Source organism: Hippocampus bargibanti, linkage group LG03 (genome assembly GCF_051943395.1).
Source record: "Hippocampus bargibanti isolate YZ-2025 linkage group LG03, ASM5194339v1, whole genome shotgun sequence".
NCBI lineage: Eukaryota > Metazoa > Chordata > Actinopteri > Syngnathiformes > Syngnathidae > Hippocampus > Hippocampus bargibanti.
Genome location: NC_142736.1, coordinates 16,517,417 through 16,544,639, shown reverse-complemented (window position 1 = coordinate 16,544,639; position 27,223 = coordinate 16,517,417). Strand labels below are relative to the sequence as shown.

Sequence of the window (27,223 nt, the reverse complement as noted above, 5' to 3'; positions counted from 1 at the left end):
ATTGGTTTTTATAGCGCTAAAGCAGAAACAAAGCGCTAACATGGAAAAAAAGGGAACTTCTGCCCCCTCGTGGAAGGAAAAAAAACATTGCCAGAGGTCTGGCCAGCGCTTTATCGTCACCCCTGCAAGAAAAACCAAAACCTGAACAAATTCGGGAATGGCGCTCTACGTCATATTTTCATTTCCCAAAAATATTCGGGAATGGCAGTGAATGAATTAGTGGATTGTTCTTCCTTTTTCGCGGTCAAGTGGGGAGGGATTATGTCCAATATGACAAAATAACAATGATGGCATTTGATATGTTTGTCCTTTAGGTGACTATGGATGTTTTACATCATGACTTCCAGGAGGATGATGCATACAGTCGGGACTGCACTGCATTTAAGGTAACTGAATGTTTTTATCTTTATCTCAAATTGTGAGGTGTTAGTGTCAAAATAACTAAATAAAACATGAAAACATTTTGTTTTGAAAGAGCTAATGTCCAGCAATTAAATCAGCTAGACAAATCATCAGTTGGGCCGGACATATTAGCATTGGTCAAACTGCTGCTTGAAATGTTGCTTTCGCTTCACGTAAGAAAACCTGATCTGCTTATAGATTTCCATTACCGTTTCTTATTTGTCTCAGTTCACCAAAGAATTATCCCCTTGTTGTCACTCGGAAAAGTACTGATCTCATCTTTGTATTTTTTTCTGCAATGATATTAATGCAAAAAAAATATCTCGTCATTAGACAATGAGGAGAACAATGAAGCATCTCCTCATATATTTTTTCCACGACCTCATTCCTTCATCTTTCTACGCGACACCATTTCACTGCGATGCCAAACTGGAATGGGTCTGCCAAATCCCTCGTGGTAAGAAATTTGAACTAAAAATTCTAGCAACTACAGTATAAATGAGCATGAGCGAACCTAACGGGACTGTTATTGCTATGGCGCTTAAAATACAATCTTTGCTTTATTCAATAGGAAAGACCCCAACATACCCCGACTGGTACAATCCAGGTAATACAAGTATTTACTTAATTTTGTAAATTTGCATTTTTCCCGGTCATTCAGGAAATAAACTCATCATGGATGTTTGTGACTGGTTCAAATGTCTGGAATTTGCAACTTTGCAAAGTCCCATGATAATTTATAATGAGAATAAATCTTTATGACCAAACAAAATGTGTAATGTTCATGCTTAAATGTGATATTTATTTATATTTTGTTATGCTTAGAATATCTTGTTTTCTATCCTTTCACTCCCACCCCAACCCCATCCCTCTTCAATTGCTGCTGTGGACTGCAAATTTCCCCATTGCGGGACGAATAAAGGTATTCTGATTCTGATATTTTTTTTACACAAACTTAAGTTGTCAATTGTGTGGTTTTTTTTCCTCAGGTGTGCACCATGAGACATCAATCTTCATCGACGGTAGCGAGTATTGGTTTGTGAATGAGCCACGGCTGACTTTTGAGGAGGCAATACTGTTTTGCACAATGAATGGAAGCAAACTAGCTTCACCGCCGAGCTCCACTGCCACCAGACTCATCCACGAGAATCTACAAAAGGCACGTTTTCTCGCAGCCAGCATCAGGCACATCCTAACAATAATATGTCATGTTTGTCAATTTTTCTCGGGTACTAATTGTCATGGTTGCCAAATTGTATTGTTACATACTGAAGGCGATTTTTTTTAAAAGTTTGCTAATGTCACTGTTATCTAAAAGGTTTTGTGAGTAGTATGCATATTACAAATTACAAACATGTCTTTGTCAAACTTCTGCACTCTGCATTGCACAAAAAGGATAGAAGTATTGATCTTAAAATGATTCTGAGCAGTTGTCAAGTTTTCCCAAGCAAGGCTGGTGGGTCAATCTGCGAGATCCCAAGCGGATGTTCCCAATGACGTAAGGCAGTACGCTCACGCAGAGTTGCTGTTCGATTCGCACTCTTTATTTACAGCACATGTATTTGTGCATGTACTCTAGGCATTCCCGGCTGCACTTTTATTATTCAGCTCTCTTTGGCAGATGCACCTCCATCACTCCTGAGAGTGACGTTCCAAGTGAGTAAATAACATTAAGCTGGGTGTGTTCAACCTGCAGGCCTTGTTTGGTTTTATAATGGTTCCCTTTGTTCCAATAGCCTGTTTTGTTTTATTTTTTAACTTAAACCCCTTCTTGTTCTATGAATATCCATTTGTTTTCATTGCTCACCTGTACTTTATTTTTGATCAATTCACAGGTTGCAAAATAACTATAATAAATTGTGCTCTGTATATATTCTCAGTACTATCATCACTATTTTCTTATAGTGCTAATAGCGCAATTTTCCTGCAACCATGTAGACAATGGTTTTCAGAATCAGAATCATCTTTGTTGGCTAAGTGTGTAGAACACACAAGGAATTTGTCTGTGATAGAACACGCTGCACTCGTATCATCATAAAAAAAACACAAATCAGTATGGAAGCATATTCCTAAATGTAGGTGGTACCACTCAGGAACAACTGTGAGACAATGTAGAAGGTATCAAGCAGAGCTAAAGTGATCATCCATCCGTCCATCCATCTTCTGCCGCTTATCCGAGGTCGCGTCGTGGGGGCAGCAGCTTCAGTAGGGAAGCCCAGACTTCCCTCTCCCCAGCCACTTCTTCTAGCTCGTCCTGGCGGACTCCGTTCCCAGACCAGCTGGGAGACAGTCTCACCAGCGTGTCCTGGATCGTCCCCGGGGTCTCCTGCCAGTGGGGCATGCTCGGAACATTTCACCAGGGAGGCGTCCAGTTGCCATCCTAATGAGATACCTGAGCCACCTCATCTGGCTCCTCTCTATGTGGAGGAGAAGCGGCTCGATTCTGAGCCCCTGCTGGATGGCCGAGCTTCTCACCTTATCTCTAAGGGAAAGCCCGGACACCCTACGGAGAAAGCTCATTTCGGCCACTTGCATCCAGGATCTCGTTCTTTGGGACACAACCCATAGCCCGTGACCATAGATGAGGGTTGGGATGTAGATCGACCGGTAAATTGGGAGCTTTGCTTTTTGGCTCAGCTCCTTCTTCACCACGACAGATCGGTACAAAGTCCGCATCACAGCAGACGCCGCACCGATCCGCCTGTCGACCTCTCGCTCCCTCACACCCTCATTCGTGAACAAGATACCCAGATACTCAAGCTCCTCCACTTGAGGCAAAATCTCCTCCCCGACCCGGAGAGGGCACTCCACCCTTTTCCGACTGAACCATTGTCTCAGATTTGGAGGTGCTGATTCTCATCCCAGCCGCTTCACATTCGGCTGCAAAACGCTCGAGAGACGGGGCCTTCGAGTGGAGCTCTCAAACTAACAGTACCACATCATCTGCAAAAGCAGAGATGCTATACTGAGGTCACCAAATCGGAAACCTTCAGCGCTTCGGCTGCACCTAGAAATTCTGTCCATAGCCTTGGCGGAGCCCAACCCTCACTGGAAACGATTCCGACTTACTGCCGGCAATGCGAACCAGACTCTGACATCGGTCGTATAGGGACCGAACGGCCCGTATCAGCCGCTCCTGTACCCCTTTACTCCTGAAGCACCCTCTACAGAACTCCCCGATGGACACGGTCAAACGCTTTCTCCATGTCCACAAAGCACATGTAGACTGGTTGGGCAAATTCCCATGCACTCTAGAGGACCCTGCTATGGGTGTAGAGCTAGTCCACTGTCCCGCGGCCGGGACGAAAACCACACTGTTCCTCCTCAATCTGAGGCTCGACTTTCCGATGGATCCGCCCCTCTAGAACCCCTGAATAGACCTTTCCAGGGACAATTGTACAGTTTGTGCAGAAAATCTGTGAACCATTTTGAAGTGATCAGTCGCTGTATTTGTAGTACAAGTTGTTCGATTCAAATGTTTGGTAGATTGATTCCATGGTTTGCAGATGGAATCTCGACTTCTTCCAATCAAATGCCTTTGCTCAATTGAAGTACAGTAAGCCATGAAACGTCTTTGTTTTTTTTATTCATTAATGTATTTATTTTTTGATGCAGACCATTGTTAGTGATATGTTGTAGCAGCTGAATTTCATTATTAAAAAATAATAAAAATAAGCTCCCCTTACACACACCATGCAAGGATTGAAACAGCTGAAATGTTTTTTTTTTTTTTAAACAAAGCAATTTGGACACAAATGGCCAGTCATAGTTCTGTAAATGTTATTGGACATTTTTTTTCTTTACAAACAATTCATATAATTCACTATGGTATTCCTTTTCTTTTTGCTGTGCTCAATTACTTGCAGAGTTTGAGCACAGTTGCAGGCAGCAGTTGCCCTTTGTGTGCGAAAGGCTTAACATCACATTGGTCGAGAGCAACCCTCTGGAGCCTCATCCTGGAGGCCTGCCATGTGGAAATACCTCCCTTGCCTTCAGAAATAAGGTTTGAGGCTTTTCAGATCAACGAGTTACAGTCCCATGGCTTGCCAGAAGCATTTAAATCATACTTGACACTGTCGCGAAGGGTCAGGGGATTTTGTGTTGAGTAAACATGATCAGAAGCAATAACCTACATTTTCAATCAAAATGTTAAAATGTGTTACATATAATTGTATTCAATTAATCCCAACAGTCTGTTCTCTTCATTTACAGTCATTATTTTACATTTGGCTGCAACACTTTTTTAAGGTGGACTTTTTGCAGAAAAGATAGATATAATAGGACAACATGAAAGACTGCACAATCGTTTTGGTGCTGTGGCTAATGCCGTTCAAAACATTTGTTTTGTAGTGCTATACATTGCTGCAGAATGTGAAACCTGTGTCATTTAAGACTGCTAATGAGCTTTGCATGTCAGTGAGGGGAACGCTCGTCACCATATCTGACCAAGTGGAGCAAGGTAATTCTTTCACATAGAAACCTTTTTGTAAAAGTGGCCTCTAACGCCACTGAACAACACATCTTGTGGACATAATTTTTCTTTATTATAGACTTCATCACCAGCTTGTTGCCAGGAATGAAGGACATGAGAGGCATATGGATTGGGCTGAGACAGAAACGTTACGAACTGGAGTGGCTGGATCAGTCGCCACTGGATTACGTTAATTTCCACCCTCTGCTCGTTGGAATGCACAAAGCTATAAGTATCGATGTGAGTCATTTTGATTGAACTTACTGTCTGGGGTGGGGGGGGAGTGAACAGCATTTCCCTAAAAAGCAAGCATTCACCTAAAAATATTTTTGTCATCATCATACTTATTTGCCGGGAGAGTGGCAAATGTCTGTTTTACGCCTGAAGACCCTTTTCTCAAGTGAATGTGACCCCATGAGCAGGCTTTGCGAGCACTTTTTTTTTTATCTCTAGCCGACATAATATTTCATCTAGTCGTAGATACGAAATTGCAAATATGGTCCACCTTTGTTGTAAAACACTATAGTCATCTTCAGGCTTTTTACAAAATATCCCACACCAAATCATCTATTTTTAGAAAAGTCTCGCGGGATATCATATGCCTCTTAAAGGCTTCGTGGTCCCTGCGGGCGCTGACCACTATGTCTGTAATATATTAACTGGCACCACAGTCCTCAATTCATTTCTTTGTCTTGTCTTCATATGTTCTAAATGTCAGTTTCTTTTCAGACACTTGACCCGGACAACTTGGATTTGTGTGTCTTTTTAATCAATAACCCCAGTTCGGCGGTGATGGGTACCTGGGACTACACCTCTTGTACCCATTATCAACATGGGGCAGTTTGCCAACACTATGCAGGTAAAACACTGCTTCTTTCCCATTGTAGTGGGACCTCAACTTGCTCAAGTCTATTCATACAGAATTTTCAAGATATGAAATGTCTCAATGGGAAAATATTGCCTATTGTTTTGAAAGAAATTTCAAGCTATGAGAAGTAAAAATACTGCGACTAACAGCCCATCTGTTAGTCGCAGCTCCGAGTTTTTGGAACGCAACGTACTTTAACGTAGCTGCTCTGCCATTGCCTAGTACTAGCATATTTCTCTCTTCCAATTGGCTAAAAGGGACCTCTAATACTGTAGATGTATTAATGTGTGTAGATACATCGATGTTTATATGCAGCATCCTCGTCTTTTTGCCCCTGTGGCGTTCACGTGTTCAGATAGTTTTACGTAAATGTGAATAATCCAGAAATCGTGTTCACCAGTCCTTTCACCTTTGACAATTTTGAAGGATTGTTAAAAGCTAACTAAAGCAAACATGCTTGGACCAGTTCTTTCCAAAACGCCAGGCAAAATCCACTTTTTAGTGAGAACATGGACGTAAGGGGGGCAAAAAACGACAAAATGTAAATAAATGCTAAATGACCATTATTTTTCTTGACTTTATCCTTTGTTTGTACCATATGCACAACTTGGTTATTGTGCAATAATCGAATAGTATTTTGTATTGGTGACATATTTTGATGCATATTTTTTATGCTTAAGGAAACATTTGTGTATATCTTTGGGCGCGTGGGAACAAATTGGTGTATTTGCATGGAAAACGTGTCTACTTAGAAACTTTTCGAGTTAATTTCAATTAATTTCATAAGTAGAGATACCACTGGAATAACACGCCTCTTTGCTATGCAACAACCTTTTTTGTATGATTGGAGTCTGCTTTCTTCAACTTTACTGAGGCAAGAAAGCCCCTTCTCCATCCACATTGTAGCGCTCTTGTCATTTCAGATCAACTCGAGAAGGCTTCCGTCATTTTGGAGCCCTTCCAGGTCAACAACCACACCTTCCAGCTACTCATCAAAAACCTCACTTGGTTCGAAGCCTTGGAGCAGTGCATGGAACAGGAAATGGATCTGGCGAGCATTGCCGACACCCTCGTGCAGTCCACGCTAAGTGTGCATGGGAGCCGTGCAAACACGCCTTTGTGGATTGGCCTCTTCAGCGAAGATGTACGTGCGCCCGGCAAGGGCTCATTTGCTCCCAGATCAGCTTTTATTACATACCGTTAATATCCACCATTTTATTATTTTCTTTGTCCTCACTAATTACACAATTCAAGATACTCTTACTAGGGACTGGATTGGATTAGCCTTTATTATAATAACTAATAAAGGTAAATGCAATCCAATTAGTGGAGAAATTTACATTTCATAGCAGAAAAGTGATGAAAGTAAGACGAAAGGAAAGGAAGTAAAAAACAAAATACTGGACCTGCTGTAAAGGCACTCTCGCAGCGCCATCTTGAAGTCAAAACAACAACAAAAACCTAAATAACAAATAATGTGACACAACACAAAAGACACAGACAATACAATCTTAAGCACTTTCTGCACCCTCTTTGTTGTATGAAGCAGTTCTAGATAAAAGAAGAGGATCAAAGTGTCCTTTTCACCAGTGGATCAGGGACGTCATGGTAAAATGTGCGTGCACGTCTGCTACAAGCTAAATGTTGAAAGCAAACATGAAGCTGTCACATCCATTGACGAAGAGATTGTCTCACATCTCCTGTCCCACGTAAATCCGCTTCAATTCCAAGCTGCAACAGTTCCACATAAGCATCGGCGCTCTGCGCTGACGCTCCTTTCCTTTCATTTTTAAGGTCCATGAAGTCACTCACATTTTACCTGAAAACCTGTGCCTAGCATACAAACTATTTTTCGGGATACACATGTTCGCGAACAAGCCCGTTCTCCTAACAAGAGAATGGCAGCCGACTCATTTTTTTCCTCTATTCCCCGCCCCCAGTCTTCGGTTAAAGCCATGTGATTGGTCAAGAACGCAGCAGTGAGGGGAGGTGGTTTAAACATTGAAGAGACAGGCAGACGACGGAGAGAGAGCAAGAAAATGGATTTCAACTTTGATAGTTCAAAGGCAGAGTGTAGACTGCAAGTTTAAAATTCCCATCAATCCCATCCTGTTGCATCCATTGACGAAAAGAGATTGTCTCACATCTCCTGTCCCACGTAAATCCACTTCAATTCCAAGCTGCGACAGTTCCACATACACATCGGCGCTCTGCGCGGACGCTCCTTTCCTTTAATTTTTAAGTCCATGAAGTCACTCACATTTTATCTGAAAACCTGTGCCTTGCTAGTAGTGTTAATTCGTCACTTTTGCCCGATAAACTAGCCTACTAATACCCTTAATTGTCCTTGTGAGCAAAAATAGTGTCACGAGTACATGGACCTGAAGCTGGATATGAAATACAGTAAATGCCACAAAGGTTCTCCATGCCCACTCCACTCAGGACGGCATCCACTATCGCTGGACGGACCACAGTCACACCGTTTTCAGTCGCTGGTCATTAGCGGTCACTATAGGCTCCTGCGTCTACCTGGACACAGATGGTTTCTGGAAAGCAACAGAGTGCGAGCAGAAGCTTGGAGGTGCCATCTGCCACAAACCACACAGTGAGTGAGGATTTCTGTTTAGGATGTTGGATGTTCAACACTCACCTTATGCTGTAGATATTTCCGGACCAATTACCATTTTCTTTCTTCAAACAGTTGTTCAGAAAAGAACAAATCAGAAAATTGTCAACTTTCATTACATTTACACTTCACTGCCAGAATGGACGGAGAATGATTTTGAGCAGACTTGAATGGTCATCAGAGGGTCAAATGTTTCATTTTTGTTTTTCAGAAGAGATAAAAACCACACCGGAAGACGTCGCTGTGAAGTGTCCCCACAAAATCAACGGCCCAAACTGGATCCCTTTCAAGAACAACTGCTACGCCTTCTATCTGGCTGCCTCCAGATGGGAGCAGATGGACCAAGGGCCCAGCCGGAGAACCTGTGTTAAGCTCCGTGAGGATGTCACCACCAGAAATCTGATTGGTTGAGTGTCATATGAGTATAGGTCCTGATGAAGTATTTGTATTGCAGACAAAGACGCTGACATCCTGACCATTCGGAACGCAGAGGAGAATGAATTTATCAGACAGCAACTTCTGCCCTTTCAAAACTTGGCTCAATTTGTGTGGCTTGGACTATTCAAAAACAATAGTGGGTGATCCTTTTATGCTTCTATTGCAAAGACACTCTTGGCCACTGCCTCAAGTACATGTGCGCAACCAAATAAGATAAAACCCAGAGCTGTATCCAAATGTTTCTTTCATTACAATGACCATAACATGAATTCATTATATTTTATTAATTAATTTGGGTATCTGAAAAATGTACTACTGTAATCTTGTGGTCATTGCTGTTATTAAAATCTGTGTGTTTACAGCGAATGGTGACCGCTTGAAGTGGTACGATGGTACAACTGTCCAATATTCCAATTGGAGAAATGGTCGACCGGAATTCCCTGACGACTTTATGGCAGGTGTCAATCTCCAAGGCAAATGGGTTCTCATCACAAACCCAATGTTGTTTTCTGAGTTCAAGCAAAGAGCCATCGTGACCTGCAAACTGGATAATGGTTTGTGCTTCTTAACTAATACAGTGATACCTTGGTTTACGAACCCCTTGGCTGACTAACTTTTCGGTTTACGAACGTTAAATTTATAAAAAATTTACCTTGGCATACGAACTATTTTTCGGGATACACATGGAGCGCCACAATAAGTGATGTGTCGTTCGCGAACGATCCCGTTCTCCTAACAAGAAAATGGCAGCCGACTCATTTTTGTCCTCTATTCCCCGCCCCCAGTCTTCAGTTAAAGCCACGTGATTCATCAAGAATGCAGCATTGAGGGGAGGTTTACAAACAGAGAGAGAGTGAGGGGAGGTGGTTTAAACATTAAATAGATAGGCAGACGACAGAGAGAGAGAGCGAGAAAATGGATTTCAACTTTGATAGCTCAAAGGCAGTGTAGACTGCAAGGTTAAAATTCCCATCAATCAGGCTCCACAAATGACCCACACGAGCCTTCTGTACACTTATTGCAAAAAGCTATCAACTCAGCTACACAGAACACAATTGATGAGGAACTAGGTAAAATTAGCGCAGAAAAAGCGTCGACAAGGGATCATTCCTCAAGACGGTGAAAGAAGAAGGCTATGTTCTTCATCAAGTGTTTAATGCTGATGAAACCAGCCACTCCATTCCATCAAGCCATCAACGACCACCACAAAGGTAAATAAAACAACTTTATTATACCGTACAGTTTATTTAATTGTAATACCTTAGCACATTTATTATACATAAAATAAGCTCAATTTTGTGTAGTTTTAAGGCTTAGAAAGTTAGAAAGTAGAACATTATGTTTTATGGGGACCTTATTCTCATTTTAATTGTTTCCTATGGGAAATTAATTTTTGGGATACACACTTCTCGCCTTACACACTCTGTCTCTGAACCAATTAAGTTTGTAAGCCAAGGTATCACTCTACTGTGTTGTAAAACAAAGGATATAGAGTATATGAAAAAGACAGAATTTAAAGCAGAAAATTTCTTTGCAGTAATCTGTTCTGTTTGCACCTCGTAGTCTGAACATCGCATTTTGGTGAGTATTGTAATGGTGGAATTTCGAAAGAAGCAGATAAACTACCTGTTGTCATTCATCTCAGGTCGCAGCCATTTCGACATTCTGCCGCCATCTCCTGTTGATTGCAATTGACCTTGTGGCATTTGCAATGCGAGCCCGAAGCCCGATAGCACTTTGATATCAGTCGCAGTTCGCAGCAGAGCGCAGTGGAATGTCCAAATGGCTGCATCCTGTGATGGATGAAAATGAGAGAATTTATCTAATCGATTTGATTATTGATTCACCCCATGCCATATTGCATTAAGTCATCCTGTGGGGGAACATATTTGTTGACTACTTTATTCTTTCTCAAGAACCAAAACAGGAGTACTCCAAGTCCACCAGGGACTATCAACACCTAGGCAGTTTAACCTACGAAGTGTTGACGAGGCGTGAACTGAGTTGGTACCAGGCTTTGGAATTGTGCGCTCGCCGTGGAGGCCACCTGGCCAGCGTGCATGACGACGAGCATCGTGCGCACGTAAAGCTACTCGCGAAGACCGACGGATTCCCACTCTGGATTGGCCTGTCCAACCAGCAGGTGAGAATTTATTGAGGGCATACAATCAACCGTCATTTCTTGTGATTAACTCACTCACTGCCAGTCCCGAATTTATTCGGGAATTGAAGAGCATGACGTTGAACGTCTCTCCTGAATTTGTTCGTGTTTTGTTATTTCTAGCAGGGTATGGGGGGTTCATGCTCCAATACGACCTCTGGCAATGTTTTTACCCTTTCACGAGGCTGCAATATTTGCCTTTTGTGCAGCCACCCCCACATTCACTGCAGATAACTCTAGAACCAAATAAGCTTGAATTTTTTTTCTGTTGAAAGTAGAGAGTCTAAGGATTCCTACGCTGCATTGAATGTTTCAGTAGTCGTAAAAGTCAATATTCTGTGGGCCCTGCAATTTCAGTGAAAATGACCAAAACTCTGGCACTGCAGTGGACACATTTTTGCACATCGTCTGGCAGTGAATTAGTTAATATGCATATTTCTGCAAAAGAAATTATCCAAAGTTCTGCCTATTTTTTGTCATGGGTCGAATGAAATTGTTTTTAATTAATATATATTTACCAGTACCTACATAGAACAAAATACTCCCTTATTTATATCAGCGTCTGAAACTCATGACAAAAAGGGCAGACAACTCTGAATAGTTGCCTGCCCGGCCATAAAGTTACCTCCTCCATTTTTCACAACTTGAACAGAATAAGATGACTAATCGCAAAAAAAAAACATTGTTGCAAAGTGTTAAGGATTTTTTTATTAAGGATGTACCTACCACAAATGATCCCTTGCTTTATTTATTGTAAATATCCCTTGCTGATGATTTTGCTCCAGTTGTCCAATGCAATGTTTACTTTGCGTTGTCGGCTACAAGCCACGTGAACTCTTCTTTCCACGATGCTTTTCATAAAAATAATGATATATATTTAATTTCGAAGCGCCTTTCAAAACTCTCAAGGACACTTTACAGTCACGGGATAATGTATGTTTATGTTTTGTAGCGTCATAAATGTATTTAGCTTCTTTTGAATCTTTCTTCTGAAGCTGAGGTTTTGTGTGTCTCCTTTGGAAAAAGATATGCGAATATATGCTTATAACGCTCTGGAAAGCACAAAGCAGGCTTCTGATTGGCTGCCGTGCCGAGTATGCAAATTGGTAAACGAACCGTTTTGTTTTCTTCAGCGATCAGTATTCGGTGAAATTTTAACCTGGATCCTTTCACAAAACGGTTCGTACAGCCAACAACCACACACAATGTCCCCATCGTACTAAAACGCGAAGACTTTCATTCTTTCATTCAAAACTGAAAATGAAAGGCACAAGCTTACAAAACAATGATCGCACTCGCTGACAACTGTAGTGTTTACTTGGCTATTGGCCACCTGGAAAGTTAGCTGACGGTCACGTGATCATAACAAACGACGTCACGCTGGCATCTCCTGTAACGCTCGGGAAAGTCCGGAAGCAGAAAGCAGGCTTCTGATTGGCTGCCGTGCCGAGTATGCAAATTGACAAACGAACCGAAATTTCCAAAAAGAACGAAGATTTATTTACTCAGTTTTCGAAATCTTCGTTCAAACATTTGCTTTATTGAATAAAGCAAACGGTTGATTAGAAAAAAAAAAAAAACTTTTGTTGTCGGCCACCCGGGCGGAGACGTTCTGTAAATTGTACGCCCGCCGTAAAAGTTGTACACTGCGGGCTCCTTTAAAAAAAAGGTGATTTTAACTCATTCACTGCCAGACATGTGCAAAAATGTGTAGATGTACGTTTAATTGAGGGAGGAAAAAAAAAATCCATGACTTCACCTCATATACTAACTCGGCGACCTCTTGTATGCGTCCATGTAGGCTGGCCGTGAGACCTACGAGTGGTCGGACGGGACCAGCTACCAGTACAAAGCGGATATCTCGGAGACAGTGGAGGGCGCCAGCGCAGACAAGCGAGATGTGGGTGGCTGCGTCTTTGTCATGCCCTCCGGTGCTTGGGTGAGGAGCAGCTGCTACACGCTGCTTGATGGCGCCATCTGCTACAACACAAACACCAGCACCCCTTTCCAGAGTAAGATACCAGTTTTAAAATATACTGATGGAATTAATGCATATACACTTGGAGGTTATTTATTGATTAGCCTTTTTTCTCTTCTTTTGTTCTACAACATCTGAATTTTAATAAGAAATTGGTAGGAGTGGAACGTTATTGGTAGTTTCGAACTTCTTTTGAAACAACTACATTTTTATACATCAAAGAACAAATGCTTGATAAAAAAATTGAGATATGAACTTGGAATCATAAAAATGAAATCAACAAAAAAAAGATATAACAGATTGAAATTAAATTATTCTGAATTAAAAAAAATAAGCGTAAACTTTTACAGGAAAGAGCAAACATCAGGGATCCCAGACGTCTATTTAGCGGAATTCCGCTATTTTTTTCTGCCCAAGTGATATCTTCTATTTTCATATAAATGTATTTTATTTCCACATATAACCGCTAAAACATTTTTTTAAAGGGTGATTGGATGATCAGAATGCGTAGTGCTTGAGTCGGCATGCTTTTGTGTGTTTTGGTCGATGTCGGTTGCTTCCGTTGACAATCGGGATAGCTCTGGAGTAAAATACCGCGAGACTGTGCGCGATGAAACGAGAAAACAAATATGGCAGCTCCCTTACCGCGCTTTTCGCCAGTAAATTTGCACTAAACATCGTTACATTTTTTGGTACTTATATGTTTAATTTGTTAATAGTACAGACAGTGTAGGTTAGATATATCTAGATTTTGTTTTGTGTGTTAAGCTTATGTGCATGTGTTCCATGTGGCTGGCTCGGGAGATGTTGTGGAAGAGAGATATCCTACACAAGAGTGATAGTGGAACGGTGACGTCTCTGGATTGAAGGATCAAGAATTTGTGGAATTGGGCACGGTTAGAAAAAGAAGTCGACGGATGCCCGCTTTCAGATTTCATATTCAAACATCACACGGAGTGCCACAATGCGTGATGTGTCGTTCGCGAACGAGCCGGTTCTTGGAGCTCCTGAAATGGCAGCCGGCTTTTTTTCCCCTCGATTCCCCACCCCCAGCCTTCGGTTAAAGCCGCACGTGATTGGTCAAGATCCGTTGTAGAGGAGGGAGGGGACACATGCAGCAGGACACACGCAGCAGTGAGCGGGGGGGAGGGGTTACAGAAACAGAAACACACACAGGAAAGGGAGACGACAGAGCTTGAAACAAAAAAACAAAAGTGAAAAAAAAAACAAAAGTGAAATGGTGAGAAAATGGATAGAAAACACAGTGAAATTTGGACTTGTTTAAACTTTATTAATAGTTCAAAGGCAGAGTTTAGACTGCAAGGTTAAAATATCCCATCAATCAGGCTCCACAAATGACCCACACAAGCCATCTGTACAATTTGAAGAGAACATACAAGCAAGGGAACCAGCTATTAATTAAGTTTCTAGTGTGTCTGCCTGCATCTGTTGCAGTTGCAAAATCACAACTTCTAAGATGTATAACCCAGAGCTCCTTGAGACACTTTATGCAAAAAGCTATCCATTCTATCAAGCCATCAACGACCATCACAAAGGTAAATAAAACGACTTTATTACACAGTACATTTTATTTCTTTAATTACAATACCAGAGCACATTTATTATACATAAAATAATAATAATAATAATAATAATAATAATAATACATTTCATTTATAAGTGCCTTTCAAAACTCTCAAGGAGACTTTACATCTATAGGATATTTTTTCTGCGGGTGAGCAGCGGGAGCCGCACGCGCCAGCGTTCACTCAACCCGGACGTAACATGAAGTTTAAAAAAAAACGTGTGTAGTTTTAAAGCTTATTTAGTTGAAAATTATGTTTTATGGGGACCTGGGAACGGATTATTCTCATTTTAATGGTTTCCTGAGGGAAATTAATGTTTGGAATACACACTTTTCGCCTTAACACACACTTTCTCGGAACCAATTAAGTTCATAAGCCAAGGTATCACTGTACTAAACGAACTAACTTGAATAAGACCTGATGGGGGATGACCAAATTTGGTTAAAAACATCTAGGTTTTTAACCAAATTTTAACCAAAAAACATAATGAATGGTATTTGTTTAATTATGTTGCAGATATTTAATATGCAATCTTGCATTCATAAATTTACAGCCCCCTTGACCCCTGGCTGATCTGTTTCATTTTCCTCTATTTTAATTTCCCTTGGCTGGGATCCCTGAAACATTGAAGATTACAAATAGAATTGCAAAATGCAAACGAAATCACAAAAAACACATAGGGGGAAAATGCAGGTTAAATTACACAAACAAAAAATTGTCATGAAACGTTTTTTAAAAAAGTTTTTAAAAATTGGCATGCATTGAAGAAAAAAAATCTGTAAGGAAAGCTCAGAAAGTAAATAAAAGACAAGCATGTTCAGGGAAAATTTGAGATTCAATTCTCATGTTTTACAACCAATATTAAAACGTGTATACAGTAAAGTCTCGTTATATCGATATCGGTTATATCGATAGTACCGCTTATTACGATATTATTTTCATTTCCCTTGCACATTTCTAGTCTTTTTATGTATAATTAGTACCGTTTAGTACGATACCCGGTTGTTACGATAATCCGGTTATTACGGTGCTCCTTTTCATCCCCCGCCGGCCATTTTTGTTGTTTACATCGATATATCCGTCGCGCCATTGGTCAACTTGGTCACGTGTCTTGTTACGTGAGCCGCCATCGGTCGCGCCATTGGTCGACTTGGTCACATGAGCCGCCATCGGTCGCGCTATTGGTCGACTTGGCCGTGTGACTTTGTCACGTGACACGCCATCAGTCGCGCCATTGGTCGACTTGGTCAGGTGACTTGGTTACGTGCCCAGCACCCGTGTAGCAGAGCCATTTTCATTTTCAGACGCGAGCTCGTGTGTAGCAGACGAGATTGAAGTGTTTGTGTTAAAAGGTAAAAATGGGAAGCAGAAGAAGATTGATGACTTTTTTAAATTGTATACATAATACAGTAAGATGTAAGCGTTGCAGTTTCCCTGTTGTGTTATGTACATGCCCACTGTACTGTATATGAATGCAATCGTTTTTTGCAACAATGTTTCTTGTTTTGTCTGCTGAAGCGCGATGATTTTGAAAATTATTAACATTCCATACTGTGTATTAAAGGACAGCCGATGTCACTTTTTATTCAAATGCAAATAAAAATGAGTTCACGCCAAGACGTCTTGCATTGCTTGTGAATCCAAACAATGGCTTCAGATTCGGATAATATGCTTTCTTGTTACACATCCAGTTATGAATATGTTTAAAATACACTGTAGTTCTGAAGATTAAAGCATACATGTTTACAATCATTAAAGAATTATATGTGCCATTTTGAGGCAACATTGGGGGAACAAAAAAGGGAGCTAATGGCCAGCTCCGTTTCTTATATGGCGCTTGGCTGCCCTCTTTTGGCGGCTTTTGTTTAATGCAGTTCGGCGCAGGATCGGATATATCGATAGTCCCGGTTATATCGATATTTTTTCGGACTCCCTTGGATATTGATATAACGAGACTTTACTGTATCTTGTTCTGTGGCTACAAAGGGACACAAGCTAGTGTCTTATTGTGCCGGTCCCAGGCCCGGATAAATACAGAGGGTTGTGTCGGGAAGGGCATCCGACGTAAAAGCATGGCCAAAACAAACATGCAAATCAAACCTCTGAAGCAAACCGACCCCTGAAGGGAAAAGCCCAAAGGAAAAGAAGAATTAAAACATATGTATAGACAATTCAATTGATTATGAGTTGGAGATTCTGTCCCCCATAACTTCCTCCAAACCTCTACAACCAACAATGGTTCTTAATCTTTTTGGAGGCACCGAACCCCACCAGTTTGATCTGCTCATTCATCAAACCCTTCTTTCTATGACTGTGCCCACTAACTGCAGACTAGACTGAGGGGTGGACCTCTGCGGCGGCGGATCTACCGAACCCCTGAGATCGACTCACCGAACCCTTAGGGTTTGATCAAACCCAGTTTAAGAAACACTGCTCTACGATTCGCGATTCTTTTGCTCTGATCAAAGCCACGCCTCACAATAGTTTTGGTGTTATCTGGTGGGATCTTGGTATGGTGAACCTCATACAGGACTCAATCCCCGTTCAAAAACATTTCATCAATTTGTATTTATTTATTTATTTTTCCTCAATCGATCATATTGGTTCTTTGAAGTTGTCTGGTTCCATCCAAACTCTGGTTTTGCGTGTGTTCTGGTACCAGAAGCCAAGCTGGAGACAAGAGCACAGGTCAACAGCTGCCCTCAGGGCAACGGCACATCCAAGTGGGTGCAGCGTGACAACCGCTGCTACGCCTTTGACATGAGCTTCTACAACTACAGCGTCTACGATATGCAGCGGGCCAAGAACATCTGTCAGAGCATGGGTTCGTCCTGGCCTTTCACATAGTCGAATCCACTTTTGCAAGACAGCTCATTTGAACCGCGGCCCTGTTTTTTGTTTTTATTGTGACAGACGCTCAACTGTTGGTTATACAAAGCAAAGAGGAGAATGACTTTGTGGCCAAATACTTGAACTCCGACCCTTTCATCACTAGTCGGGTGTGGCTCGGCCTTGCCATCGATGATAAAGGTAAACTAACGAACTCGGCATATTTTGTTTTTTTTTAATTGCAATTCTGTAGATGTATGCTCTCTGCCTTTATTGGTTTTACAATTGCGCACAGTTGTAGAACGGCCGTGTTCTGCTAAGCAAACTTTTGCCTTACGAACATTAAATTCGCAAGAATACAGTGGGACCTTGGCTTACGAACTTAATTGGTTCCCAGACAGTGTGTAAGGCGAAAAGTGTGTATCCCAAAAAATAATTTCCCATAGGAAACCATTAAAATGAGAATAATCCGTTCCCAGGTCCCCATAAAACATAATTTTCTACTTTCTAATTTTCTAAGCCTTAAGACTACACAACATATACCTTATTTTATGTATAATAAATGTGCTATAGTATTATGATTAAAGAAATAAACTGTACTGTACAATAAATTTATTTTATTTACCTTTGCGATGGTCGTTAATGGCTTGATGGAATGGAGTGTCTGGTTTCCTCAGCATTAAACGCTTGATGAAGAACATAGGCTTCTTTCACCATCTTGATGAATGATCTCTTGTAGGTTCTTTCTCTGTGATAATTGTATCTAGTTCATCAATTGTGATCTGTTTAGCTGCGTTAATAGCTTTTTGCATCAAGTGTACACATGACTTGTGCTGGTTATTTGTGGAGCCTAATTGATGGGATATTTAACCTTCCAGTCTACACTCTGCTTTTGAACTATCAAAGTAGAAATGGGTCCACATTTCACTGTTTTCTATCCATTTTCTCACCATTTTACTTGTTTTTTTTTTTTTTCACTTGTGTGTTTTTTTGTTTCAAGCTCTATCCTCTCCCTCTCGCGTGTGTGTGTTTTCTCACTCTCTCTGTCTGCCTGTCTAATGTTTAAACCCCCCCCCCCACACACACACACTGCTGGGTTCTTGACCAATCACGTGGCTTTAACCGAAGACGGCATTTTGTTTTTTCGAGAACGGCCTCACTCTCTCTCTCTCTGTCTGTAACCCCATCCCCCACTGCTGCGTTCTTGACCAATCACGTGGCTTTAACCGACGACTGGGGGCGGGGAATAGAGGACAAAAAATAAAGTCCGCTGCCATTTCCTTGTTTGGAAAACGGGCACGTTCACGAACGACACGTCACTCATTGTGGCAGCTCCGTGTGTATCCCGAAAAATAGTTCGTATGCCAAGGTAAAATGTTCATAAATGTAACGTTCATAATCCGAAAAGTTCGTAAGCCAAGGGGTTCGTAAACCGAGGTCCCACTGTATAATCTTGGCACACGAACTAGTTTTTGGCAGACTAACCAAACCACACAGCGCCACAGTGGCTGGCGGACTAGTATTCGTCACCACCTTTCTTTGAACAGACATGGTTTGGTATCAAGTGGAGTACTTTTGCTATTATGGGACCGAAAAAGACCCTAGTACAGGCTAGTGTTAAGACAAAGAGGACACAAAAGAAAATTACAGTCAAGCAGGAGAAGAAGATCATTGAAAAACACAAGTACGCTAAGTCGAACATTGCTATGTGTGACTAAGGGTGTTTGTGTATAGTCTAAGCAATGGTCTCAGGCAATAGAAGAGGTTGAAAAACTGTTGATTTGGATTAACGAAAAGCAGCTAGCAGGGTGAGTGAGGGTATTATCGCCGAGAAAGCACGGCAATTTCACTTGGATATCATCAAGAGGCAACTACATCAACCATCACAAAGGTAAATAAAACGACTATTATACAGTCAAGTTTTTTCTTTAATTACAATACAATAGCACATTTATTATACATAAATTAAGGTATATTTTGTATACTTTTAAGGCTTATTTAGTAGAAATGTATCTTTTATGGGGACCTGGGAACGGATTATTCTCATTTTTAATTTTGGCAGATGAACTTTTAGCCTTACACACACTTTCTGGGAAACAATTAAATTTGTAAGCTGAGGTATCACTGTATTAGCTTGTTTCACTGTTGCCTTATACAGAGCATTGAAAAGAAGCTATGATAGTGGTTGCAGTTGTGTGATACAGCCACTTGGTCAGGGTGGTCAAGGGGCCATTATGAATTTGGGGAATCCATTAAAATGCTTCATCTCCTCCCCATATTACATCGAGAATGCACAACAAATTAATGAATAACTTGTTTTCAAATCTGAAGTCAAGAATAATGATATTAGAATAATATATCAATATATAAGAATAATAATGTTATTGTTTACATACGACAATTTGAAATTTGGGTTCGGACTATAGCAAACATCAACAAACCTATGAAGATGGAGAACGCTGATTCGCTGTGGCGCCCACTGAAGGGAAAATGCTAAAGGAACATATTTTAGGTTGCAATTGGTTCCTGCTAACAATCACCACTCGATGGCGACGGAATACTAACAGGGAAACAACGTTGACATTTGTATCCTTCTACCGTAAAATATTTGAACACAACTTCGAGATAATGACTTGTTAGAATTTCATAAATGCGCCAACTTAACTTTTATTTGTCATAACTTTTCACATCATTCCCGACTCGTAGGACAACTCTGAAGTTGATATTGACAATGTGTTTGAAAAGTGCGTTTTGATGAATCATCATGCTGAAACTGCCTTTTCAAAATTTTCACTGTGTGTAGTGTGCGTTTGTGCAGACATTTACTATTTGTGATTAGGTTCTCCCACAGGCTTGGAGGATGGGTCGGCTCTGTCCTACTCCAACTGGAAGTCGGGCGCCTTGGTGAGTGCGGCGCGGCGGAAGGAGGACTCGTGCGCCATCATGGTGACCGAGGACGGAGGCCGCTGGAGCGTCGTCAACTGCCAGACCAGCCTCAGTCGCGTCGTCTGCCAGACCGAAGCCGGTGAGTGTCTCTGCTCTTCAAGCGACCCAGTACTTTTCACTCGTACTACACCTGAGATTTTTTATGACCACTTTATACTGTTAATTCATCAATACGTGAGGCCTGTTATAATTCGAATGACCCCCCTTTTTTCACACAAAGCATTCTAGAATAAGCGCGAACATTAGGCCAATCAACATTTTCAATTTTTTATGAAAGGTGGCTTTATAGACCATGACAAACAATTTTCACGGTGTTGGCAATAACTGGCAAATTTTCCAGGATCCACGACTGGATCCCCTGCGATTAACAGTAAACGTTAATTTTTACTTTTTTTCTTGAACTATGCATCACAGTACACTGTACACTTCTTCAGTACCAAAATTGAATAACTACTTGAACCAGTCTCATGTTACATGAACTAAATACAGAATTAGGGATGCATCTGGGCGGCGTCCTTGCGCCATTTACGCATTTTGACAGCCACTGGAGCAACTTTGTAACTCTACTGGGCCAGCACCTGCGCACGTCTATTACGATTGGCGCATATTGCTACATGCTCTGCACCACAGTTGACATACATACTTCTGATAAAATTGGAAAAAAAGGGTAACCGACGCCTTAATTTGTAAAATCACTTCAAATGACTTCTGAGTGTATTTTACAAAGATTCCACGGCATATAGCTATATTTTACGTTTTAAGACTCGTGCTGAATATTCAGGAAGTCTTGTTTTCGAGTTGATGACGATGCCTGACATGACGTCACGGAGGGAACACTCCTGATCGAGAAAGCGACACACAATGCATTTTGGGTACTTTGTTTGGTCTGAAAACTTCGTGTTGATGGCGAAATTTGAAGGAAAACACATAAATAACGTGATAGTGAATCGTTGTGTGTTGCACCAAGACAACTATTTGATACTAGTTGACACAAATTCCCAGCAGACAAATCAGCCCATTTCCAACGGAGCTTGGGCGCCATCTTGTGCATTTTCTGGGACGCTACATTGGAGTCCAGACGCCTCAAAATGATACGGAAGGACTTCTTTAATCGATTGCAAACATTTATGCTTTCCTCTTCAGAACTATTTGAATCATATTCATAACTGGATGAGGAACAAGAAAGCATCTTCTCAGAATCTGAAGCCATTGTTTTGATTCTCGAGCAAGGCAAGACATACTGGCGTGACGTCATGGACAAGGGGGCGGGACCTTCTGAAACTGGCCACTTCCGGTTTCAATTTTTTGCAGTTTCATCACATTTTAAGTCATTTTTATTGGTGTTTTGCATTTGACTAAAAATATCATCCTGTGTGTTTTGGGTATTATAGATGCTATAAAACGTTTTTCTGATGTCAGTTAGATAACAAAAAAAATGGTGTCGCTTATAAGCTAGCAAAATGAGTAAAAAACAAACGTCTTTGGAAAGTTTGTTTGTCCGCCGGTCCGTGAAAATATTGTCTGACGTTAAGCCGGTCCGTGGCGCAAAAAAGGTTGGGGACCACTGCTTTATGAAACAAATGTGGTTAAACAGCAATTGAAAACAGTTTGTTGTCCTTTGAAGGTTTTAAGTTTTGTCGTAATCCGCCGGAAACTGCCCAATGAGTTAATGGAAAATTCATTTACCCATGGTGCACGGCAGTCCTGTTACATAGCTGGTTGCAATATGGAGCGAGAGAACAAGAGTAAAACTCGTGAAGACGCTAAAAATGAGCAGCAAACATATTTTGGTATTTTAAGAAACAACAGAGGGTAGTGACAATTCATTTCAGCAAACTGCTGTTAATGATTCGAATTTAGTGGCTAATGGAAATTATTTCAGAGCTGTTGCAGCTCATTGGAAATCTACACTGCAAAGAAATGTTTAAGTGGACACTAGTAATATTTTGTCACGTCTGTTCTCTTTGTCTTCTGTAATAGCGAAGAATATCAAAATAGCACAGGATTGATTGTGTAGTTGTCACGGTTTGCGAGGTGGTGATGGTTGTGGATCCCAAATAAGCAGGCAGGAGGGAGCAGCAGGTTGTATTTGACAAATTGTATTAAAATAAAGTCAGCAGGAACAAAATCTAAAACATCAAAGTCATCTGAACAGAAAAGTATCAAAGAAAACCATGAGTAAAAATCTGCCAAGATGAAACAAACCTGACAGGGTGAAGCAAACACATACAATGACCCAACACCGAATGGTCGTGCCGTGAGTCCTTTTAACTGGCCCTGATTGGAACGACCAACACCTGTGCAGGTGCAGGCGGGGCCGACAGCGCCACCCGTTGGTCGCCAACCGGATCGTGACGGTAGTAACTGAAGAAAATAGAAAACGTTTGTTTATTTTATGTATGAATAAAGTAGTTGACTCGAATTAACCTTGTTTATATATTAGAAATCTAGATTTTACTCAAATAATGTTTTCATTTTCAATTTAGAAATGTACTGCTCCAATGAATGTATTTTGTTTTATTGCAATCAGTTTGGGATACTTCGGCAATCCAGTTAAATCGGGCCCGTCAATTTTAGAATTTGGCCCCCTGTTAAGACACAAAGGGGCCAACTGGCATTGTGCAGGATGTAGGACTTACTTTAGCCAGGCTGCTAATTAGAGCTGGACCCGTTTAACATGGCCGTGTACTTTGTCACGCTTGTGTTGTCAGAGTCTTCCGGTTCTCCTGTGGCTGTTGGCTTCTTCGTGCTCGTCTTGCTTGCTCTCGTACTTGCCGTGGCTTTCATCGTGTACAAGAAGAAGCGAGCCCACTTCTCCTCTTCAGTGCGCTACAAGAGGACCACCGACCAGTCAGACACCACCAGTATCATCACAGAAGGCGAATGAGCCCGCCGGAACAGTTGCCTCAGGGAGGGTTTGCCTGTGACCCGCTGGTCCTCCTATTCCCCGCCTCTTTTTAACGAACGAACGATTAATTGATTTATTCATCAGTCCCCCCACCTACTTACTTATCAGTAGAGTGTAAATATGATCAGACTGCTTGAATGCTTAATTTGGATTATTTTAGATTTTAGCTGCAGGGTGGATTTCAGAGGCACAGGTTGAAATCTGGAATTTGGTGACATGATATCCATTTTGGAGGGGAGAAAAATTGAAAACAGGTCTGGTCCTCACCCAGTTTAAACACTTATACTGATGAAAACGTAGTTTTTAAATGATATTAAAGTGCCTTCTCAGCCTCTTGCTTTCAAGAAACAGGAGAGAAGCATACAGTATAAACTTGAGGCAACAAAGACGCTCATGCACAGTTTTCTAAGTTAACATCCGAGCATGCGTGCATGCTTTAAGATGTTTGTCACTCCGTTAACATTTACTGTAAAGTCAACAAACGAAACCAAAGAGAATGAATCATTGTGTAAACTATAATTTGCATCTGTGAAGTCCACCAGCGAATGCTAATATGCTCAATTTGTGGAGGTGGGCGAAGGCTGTCGCAAACAGTGAAAACCCCACCAACATTTTTAATTGCCAATAAATGTCTGTAAGATTTTCAACACATAACTTTGGATCGACTCTTCCAAAAACTCACGAATCAAACAAACAATTCAGCATCAATACCTTCAAAGAAATACAATTACAAACAGAGGAGCAATACATACAAACGGCAACTCCATTCACCTCCATGAAAGGTAAAACATGCTTTAAAACCCAAATAGTGAGTGCATTATAAATAAGCAACAATTTTCCGTTGGGTTTACTGCACTCCGGATTGTTTTTTTTATATTGGTGATAGGCTGAGGTTTTTATTTTACCCTCATTTTGAGTTTTTTTTTTGTCAATTGTGTGAGCAAAATGTCATTTGTCTGCCTGGGATGGCTCAATTGCACTGATGAACACTCACAGGTTGGAGAATGTTTTCCTTTTTGATAAAAATGTCCTGTCAATTTGCACTCGGTTATAGAGTTGCTTGTTCTGTAGCCACACGTGGGGGGGGGGGGGGCATAAGCCAGTGTCTTCTTGTGTCGGTCCCAAGCCCGGATAAATACAGAGGGTTGTGTCAGGAAGGGCATCCGACGTAAAAGCTTGGCCAAAACAAACCTGCCAATCAAATCTCTGAAAATGGACGACGCTGATTCGCTGTTGTGACCCCTTGGTGGGAAAAGCCGAAAGGAAAAGAAGATATGAAGGAAGACCTTGAAGGAGATAGTTTGTTATTTTCTATATTTTCTAAGATGTGTGCCTTTTAGGTAAGGAAACATGATTACTTTCTCACTAACTGTGCCTTTTGGGTGTTGGGAGCAGTTAGATTTTTACTACTTGAACCGACGACGGCCCTGAGTAACGCCTTTTCATGATTAACTGGAAGTTCAGTGGTGGATGAGGTGAGTCAGACAAGCGTTAACAACTGCTGCTTTAGGGGCTCGGACTTTTCGATGATGCACTTGACTACTGAGCAAGAAGCACTTTAACAGCGCCACGTGGAAGATGTTTAGTCGGAAGGTTGACATTGTGTACACGTGATTGCTTTGTACATACGTATGTGGTACAGTACTTGTTTTCTTAACAAACCAAAGATGCTTCATTTGATGGACTTCAGGACTTTAGCGTCCCTTTTGTTTTCAGCTCTGTAAATTTTGATTCTAAGTTGTAAAGCAGACTGTTTTTTGTAAAAAAAAAAAAAGGACGATGTCACTCCAATAAAATGGCTCAGTATTTTGTGAAAAACACTCATTTGAGTCCCCTCCAAACGTGCTCAAACGGCAAGGTAATTTCCTTCGTTTTTGTTGTACTATATACTGAAGAAAATGAGTATGTAGAAATGATGCATGGGGGGGTGGGGGGCTGGAGCCCATTCCAGCTGTCTTCGGGAAAGTAGATGGGGACATCCTGAACCGGTTGCCAACAAATTGCAGGGCACACAGCACAGAAACGAACAACCATTCACCCTTCATGTATGTATATAGTACATGAATGTATGTATATGGCCTGCCTCAAGTTTAACTTTCTCTGTGAGCATACTTGTTAAATTATAGAAATCATAAATCCGGAGATTTTTGGACTCGTAACCGGTACGTGTTAATACAATCTAAGTGTTACAAAAGTGTAAATTAGAAGTAAACAAAACACAAAAATGATTTCATAGTTTATGCATTCAAATTAGTATAATGTTTTTTTTGTTTCACCTTACAAATGAAATGTCTGTATTGTGTCAACAGTTGCTTTATAACGTGAGTATTGTGGTCAGTATGCCGATAAAATCGTGAGACTTTGCATGTATGTGAGTCCGCTTTTTGTCCTCACACATGGCTCTTAAAAATTAGATTAGCGAAAAGAAAATAATGCTCAACCATTTAGCTTAAAAGACAACCGACGCCTCTGGAAAAGTTGTGTCCATAATTTGTAAAATGGCTTCAAATGACTTCTACTGAGCGTATTTTACAAAGATTCCACCGCATATAGCTATATTTTACGTTTTAAGACTCGCGCTGAATATTCAGGAAGTCTTGTTTTCGAGTTGGTGACGAGTCGTCACGGAAGGAACGCCCCACGTGATGTCACATTTAGAACGCCCCTGACCGAGAAAGCGACACACAATGCATTTTGGGTACTTTATTTGGTCTGAAAACTTTGTGTTGATGGCGAAATTAGAAGGAAAACACATAAATAACACGATGGTGAATCGTTGTGTGTTGCACCAAGACAACTATTCGATATTCGCTGACACAAATTCCCAGCAGACAAAATAGCCCATTTCCAACGGAGGTTGGGCGCCATCTTCTGCATGTCCTGGGTGCTACACAGCAGTCCTAACGCCTCAAAATGCCCCGGAAAGACTTCTTTAATCGATTGCAAACATTTATGCTTTCCTCTTCGGGACTATTTGAATCATATTCATAACTGGGTGAGTAACAAGAAAGCATCTTCTCTGAATCTGAAGCCATTGTTTTGATTCTCGAGCAAGGCAAGACGTCTTGGCGTGACGTCACGAACAAGGGGAAAATGAAACTTTCTCAGATCATTTTGAAGTAGTTTTGGGAGACTTTAAGTCATTTTTATTGGTGTTTTTCATTTGACTAAAAATATCAGCCTGCGTGTTTTGGGTATTTTGGATGCTAGAAAACCTTTTTTTCTGATGTCAATTAGGAAACAGGAAGGAAAAATCGTGTCAGTTTTCCTTTAAGCTTCCCCTCAGAAACAAACTTAGATGCCGAAACCCGGGATTGAACCAGGGACCTTTAGATCTTCAGTCTAACGCTCTCCCGACTGAGATATTGGTGTATAGCTTGTTCTTAGCAGGTCAAATGACAAAAGGGAAAAAATAAAATATTTTGTAAGGTACATTTGGATTACAGTCAATGTTCCCTTTAAACTGCGCGTGTGGGCAGTCGCGCACTGCTTGCACATACTCAGCTATCATACTCATCTATGCAGCGCACAAAATAAAATAAAACAGAAACACATAATCTGGTTTCCACCCCCGCCACAGTACTGAATCGGCTCTCATAAAAATCACGAATGATCTTTTCATGGCAGCCGATGCCGGTTCACTCTCAATCCTCATCCTTCTCGACCTGACCGCGGCTTTTGACACCATTTCCCACCCCATCCTGCTCGATAGACTTTCCACCCTCGGCATCACGCACACCCCACTTCGCTGGTTTCACTCCTATCTCTCTGATTGCTCAGTTTATCCAAATCAACTCCTTCACCTCACTGTCCTCTCCTGTGTCCTCTGGCGGGTCCGTCATTTGTTTCGTATGGGAAATTCATGTTTGAAAGACACACTTTTCGCCTTACGCACACTTTATGGGAACCAATTAAGTTCGTAAGCTGAGGTATCACTGTGCATCTAATTAAGAGCCGGAAATGGTGTTTTTTAAGAACAGTTTAGTTGATAAATCCATGTTAACACAAAG

At 41.2% G+C, this 27,223-nt stretch overlaps 1 protein-coding gene and 1 non-coding gene across 3 annotated transcripts in view; one reads left to right on the top strand and one right to left on the bottom strand.

Moving 5' to 3' along the window:
* The window catches only part of ly75 (lymphocyte antigen 75), a 40,531-nt gene extending 16,664 nt beyond the window's left edge, over window positions 1-23,867 (top strand). The window contains exons 15-35 of one of the 2 annotated variants that reach the window (XM_088992256.1): window positions 315-386; window positions 736-859; window positions 974-1,009; window positions 1,392-1,561; window positions 1,833-1,900; window positions 1,982-2,058; window positions 4,269-4,405; window positions 4,753-4,861; window positions 4,953-5,113; window positions 5,603-5,732; window positions 6,665-6,885; window positions 8,184-8,346; window positions 8,579-8,743; window positions 8,822-8,941; window positions 9,168-9,359; window positions 10,722-10,948; window positions 12,768-12,978; window positions 17,193-17,354; window positions 17,444-17,560; window positions 20,211-20,384; window positions 23,017-23,867. In XM_088992256.1, coding sequence (XP_088848382.1) covers window positions 315-386; window positions 736-859; window positions 974-1,009; window positions 1,392-1,561; window positions 1,833-1,900; window positions 1,982-2,058; window positions 4,269-4,405; window positions 4,753-4,861; window positions 4,953-5,113; window positions 5,603-5,732; window positions 6,665-6,885; window positions 8,184-8,346; window positions 8,579-8,743; window positions 8,822-8,941; window positions 9,168-9,359; window positions 10,722-10,948; window positions 12,768-12,978; window positions 17,193-17,354; window positions 17,444-17,560; window positions 20,211-20,384; window positions 23,017-23,192 — 3,012 coding nt within the window. In that variant the 3' untranslated portion in view covers window positions 23,193-23,867. Of the gene's footprint in view, window positions 1-314; window positions 387-735; window positions 860-973; window positions 1,010-1,391; window positions 1,562-1,832; window positions 1,901-1,981; window positions 2,059-4,268; window positions 4,406-4,752; window positions 4,862-4,952; window positions 5,114-5,602; window positions 5,733-6,664; window positions 6,886-8,183; window positions 8,347-8,578; window positions 8,744-8,821; window positions 8,942-9,167; window positions 9,360-10,721; window positions 10,949-12,767; window positions 12,979-17,192; window positions 17,355-17,443; window positions 17,561-20,198; window positions 20,385-23,016 lie in introns of both variants that reach the window. The other variant, XM_088992255.1, reaches the window with a different exon arrangement.
* A 2,645-nt stretch (window positions 23,868-26,512) lies between these two features.
* Window positions 26,513-26,583, bottom strand: trnaf-gaa (transfer RNA phenylalanine (anticodon GAA)). Its single transcript has one exon. It is a non-coding gene; the product is annotated as a tRNA-Phe (tRNA).
* Window positions 26,584-27,223: the final 640 nt, after the last annotated feature.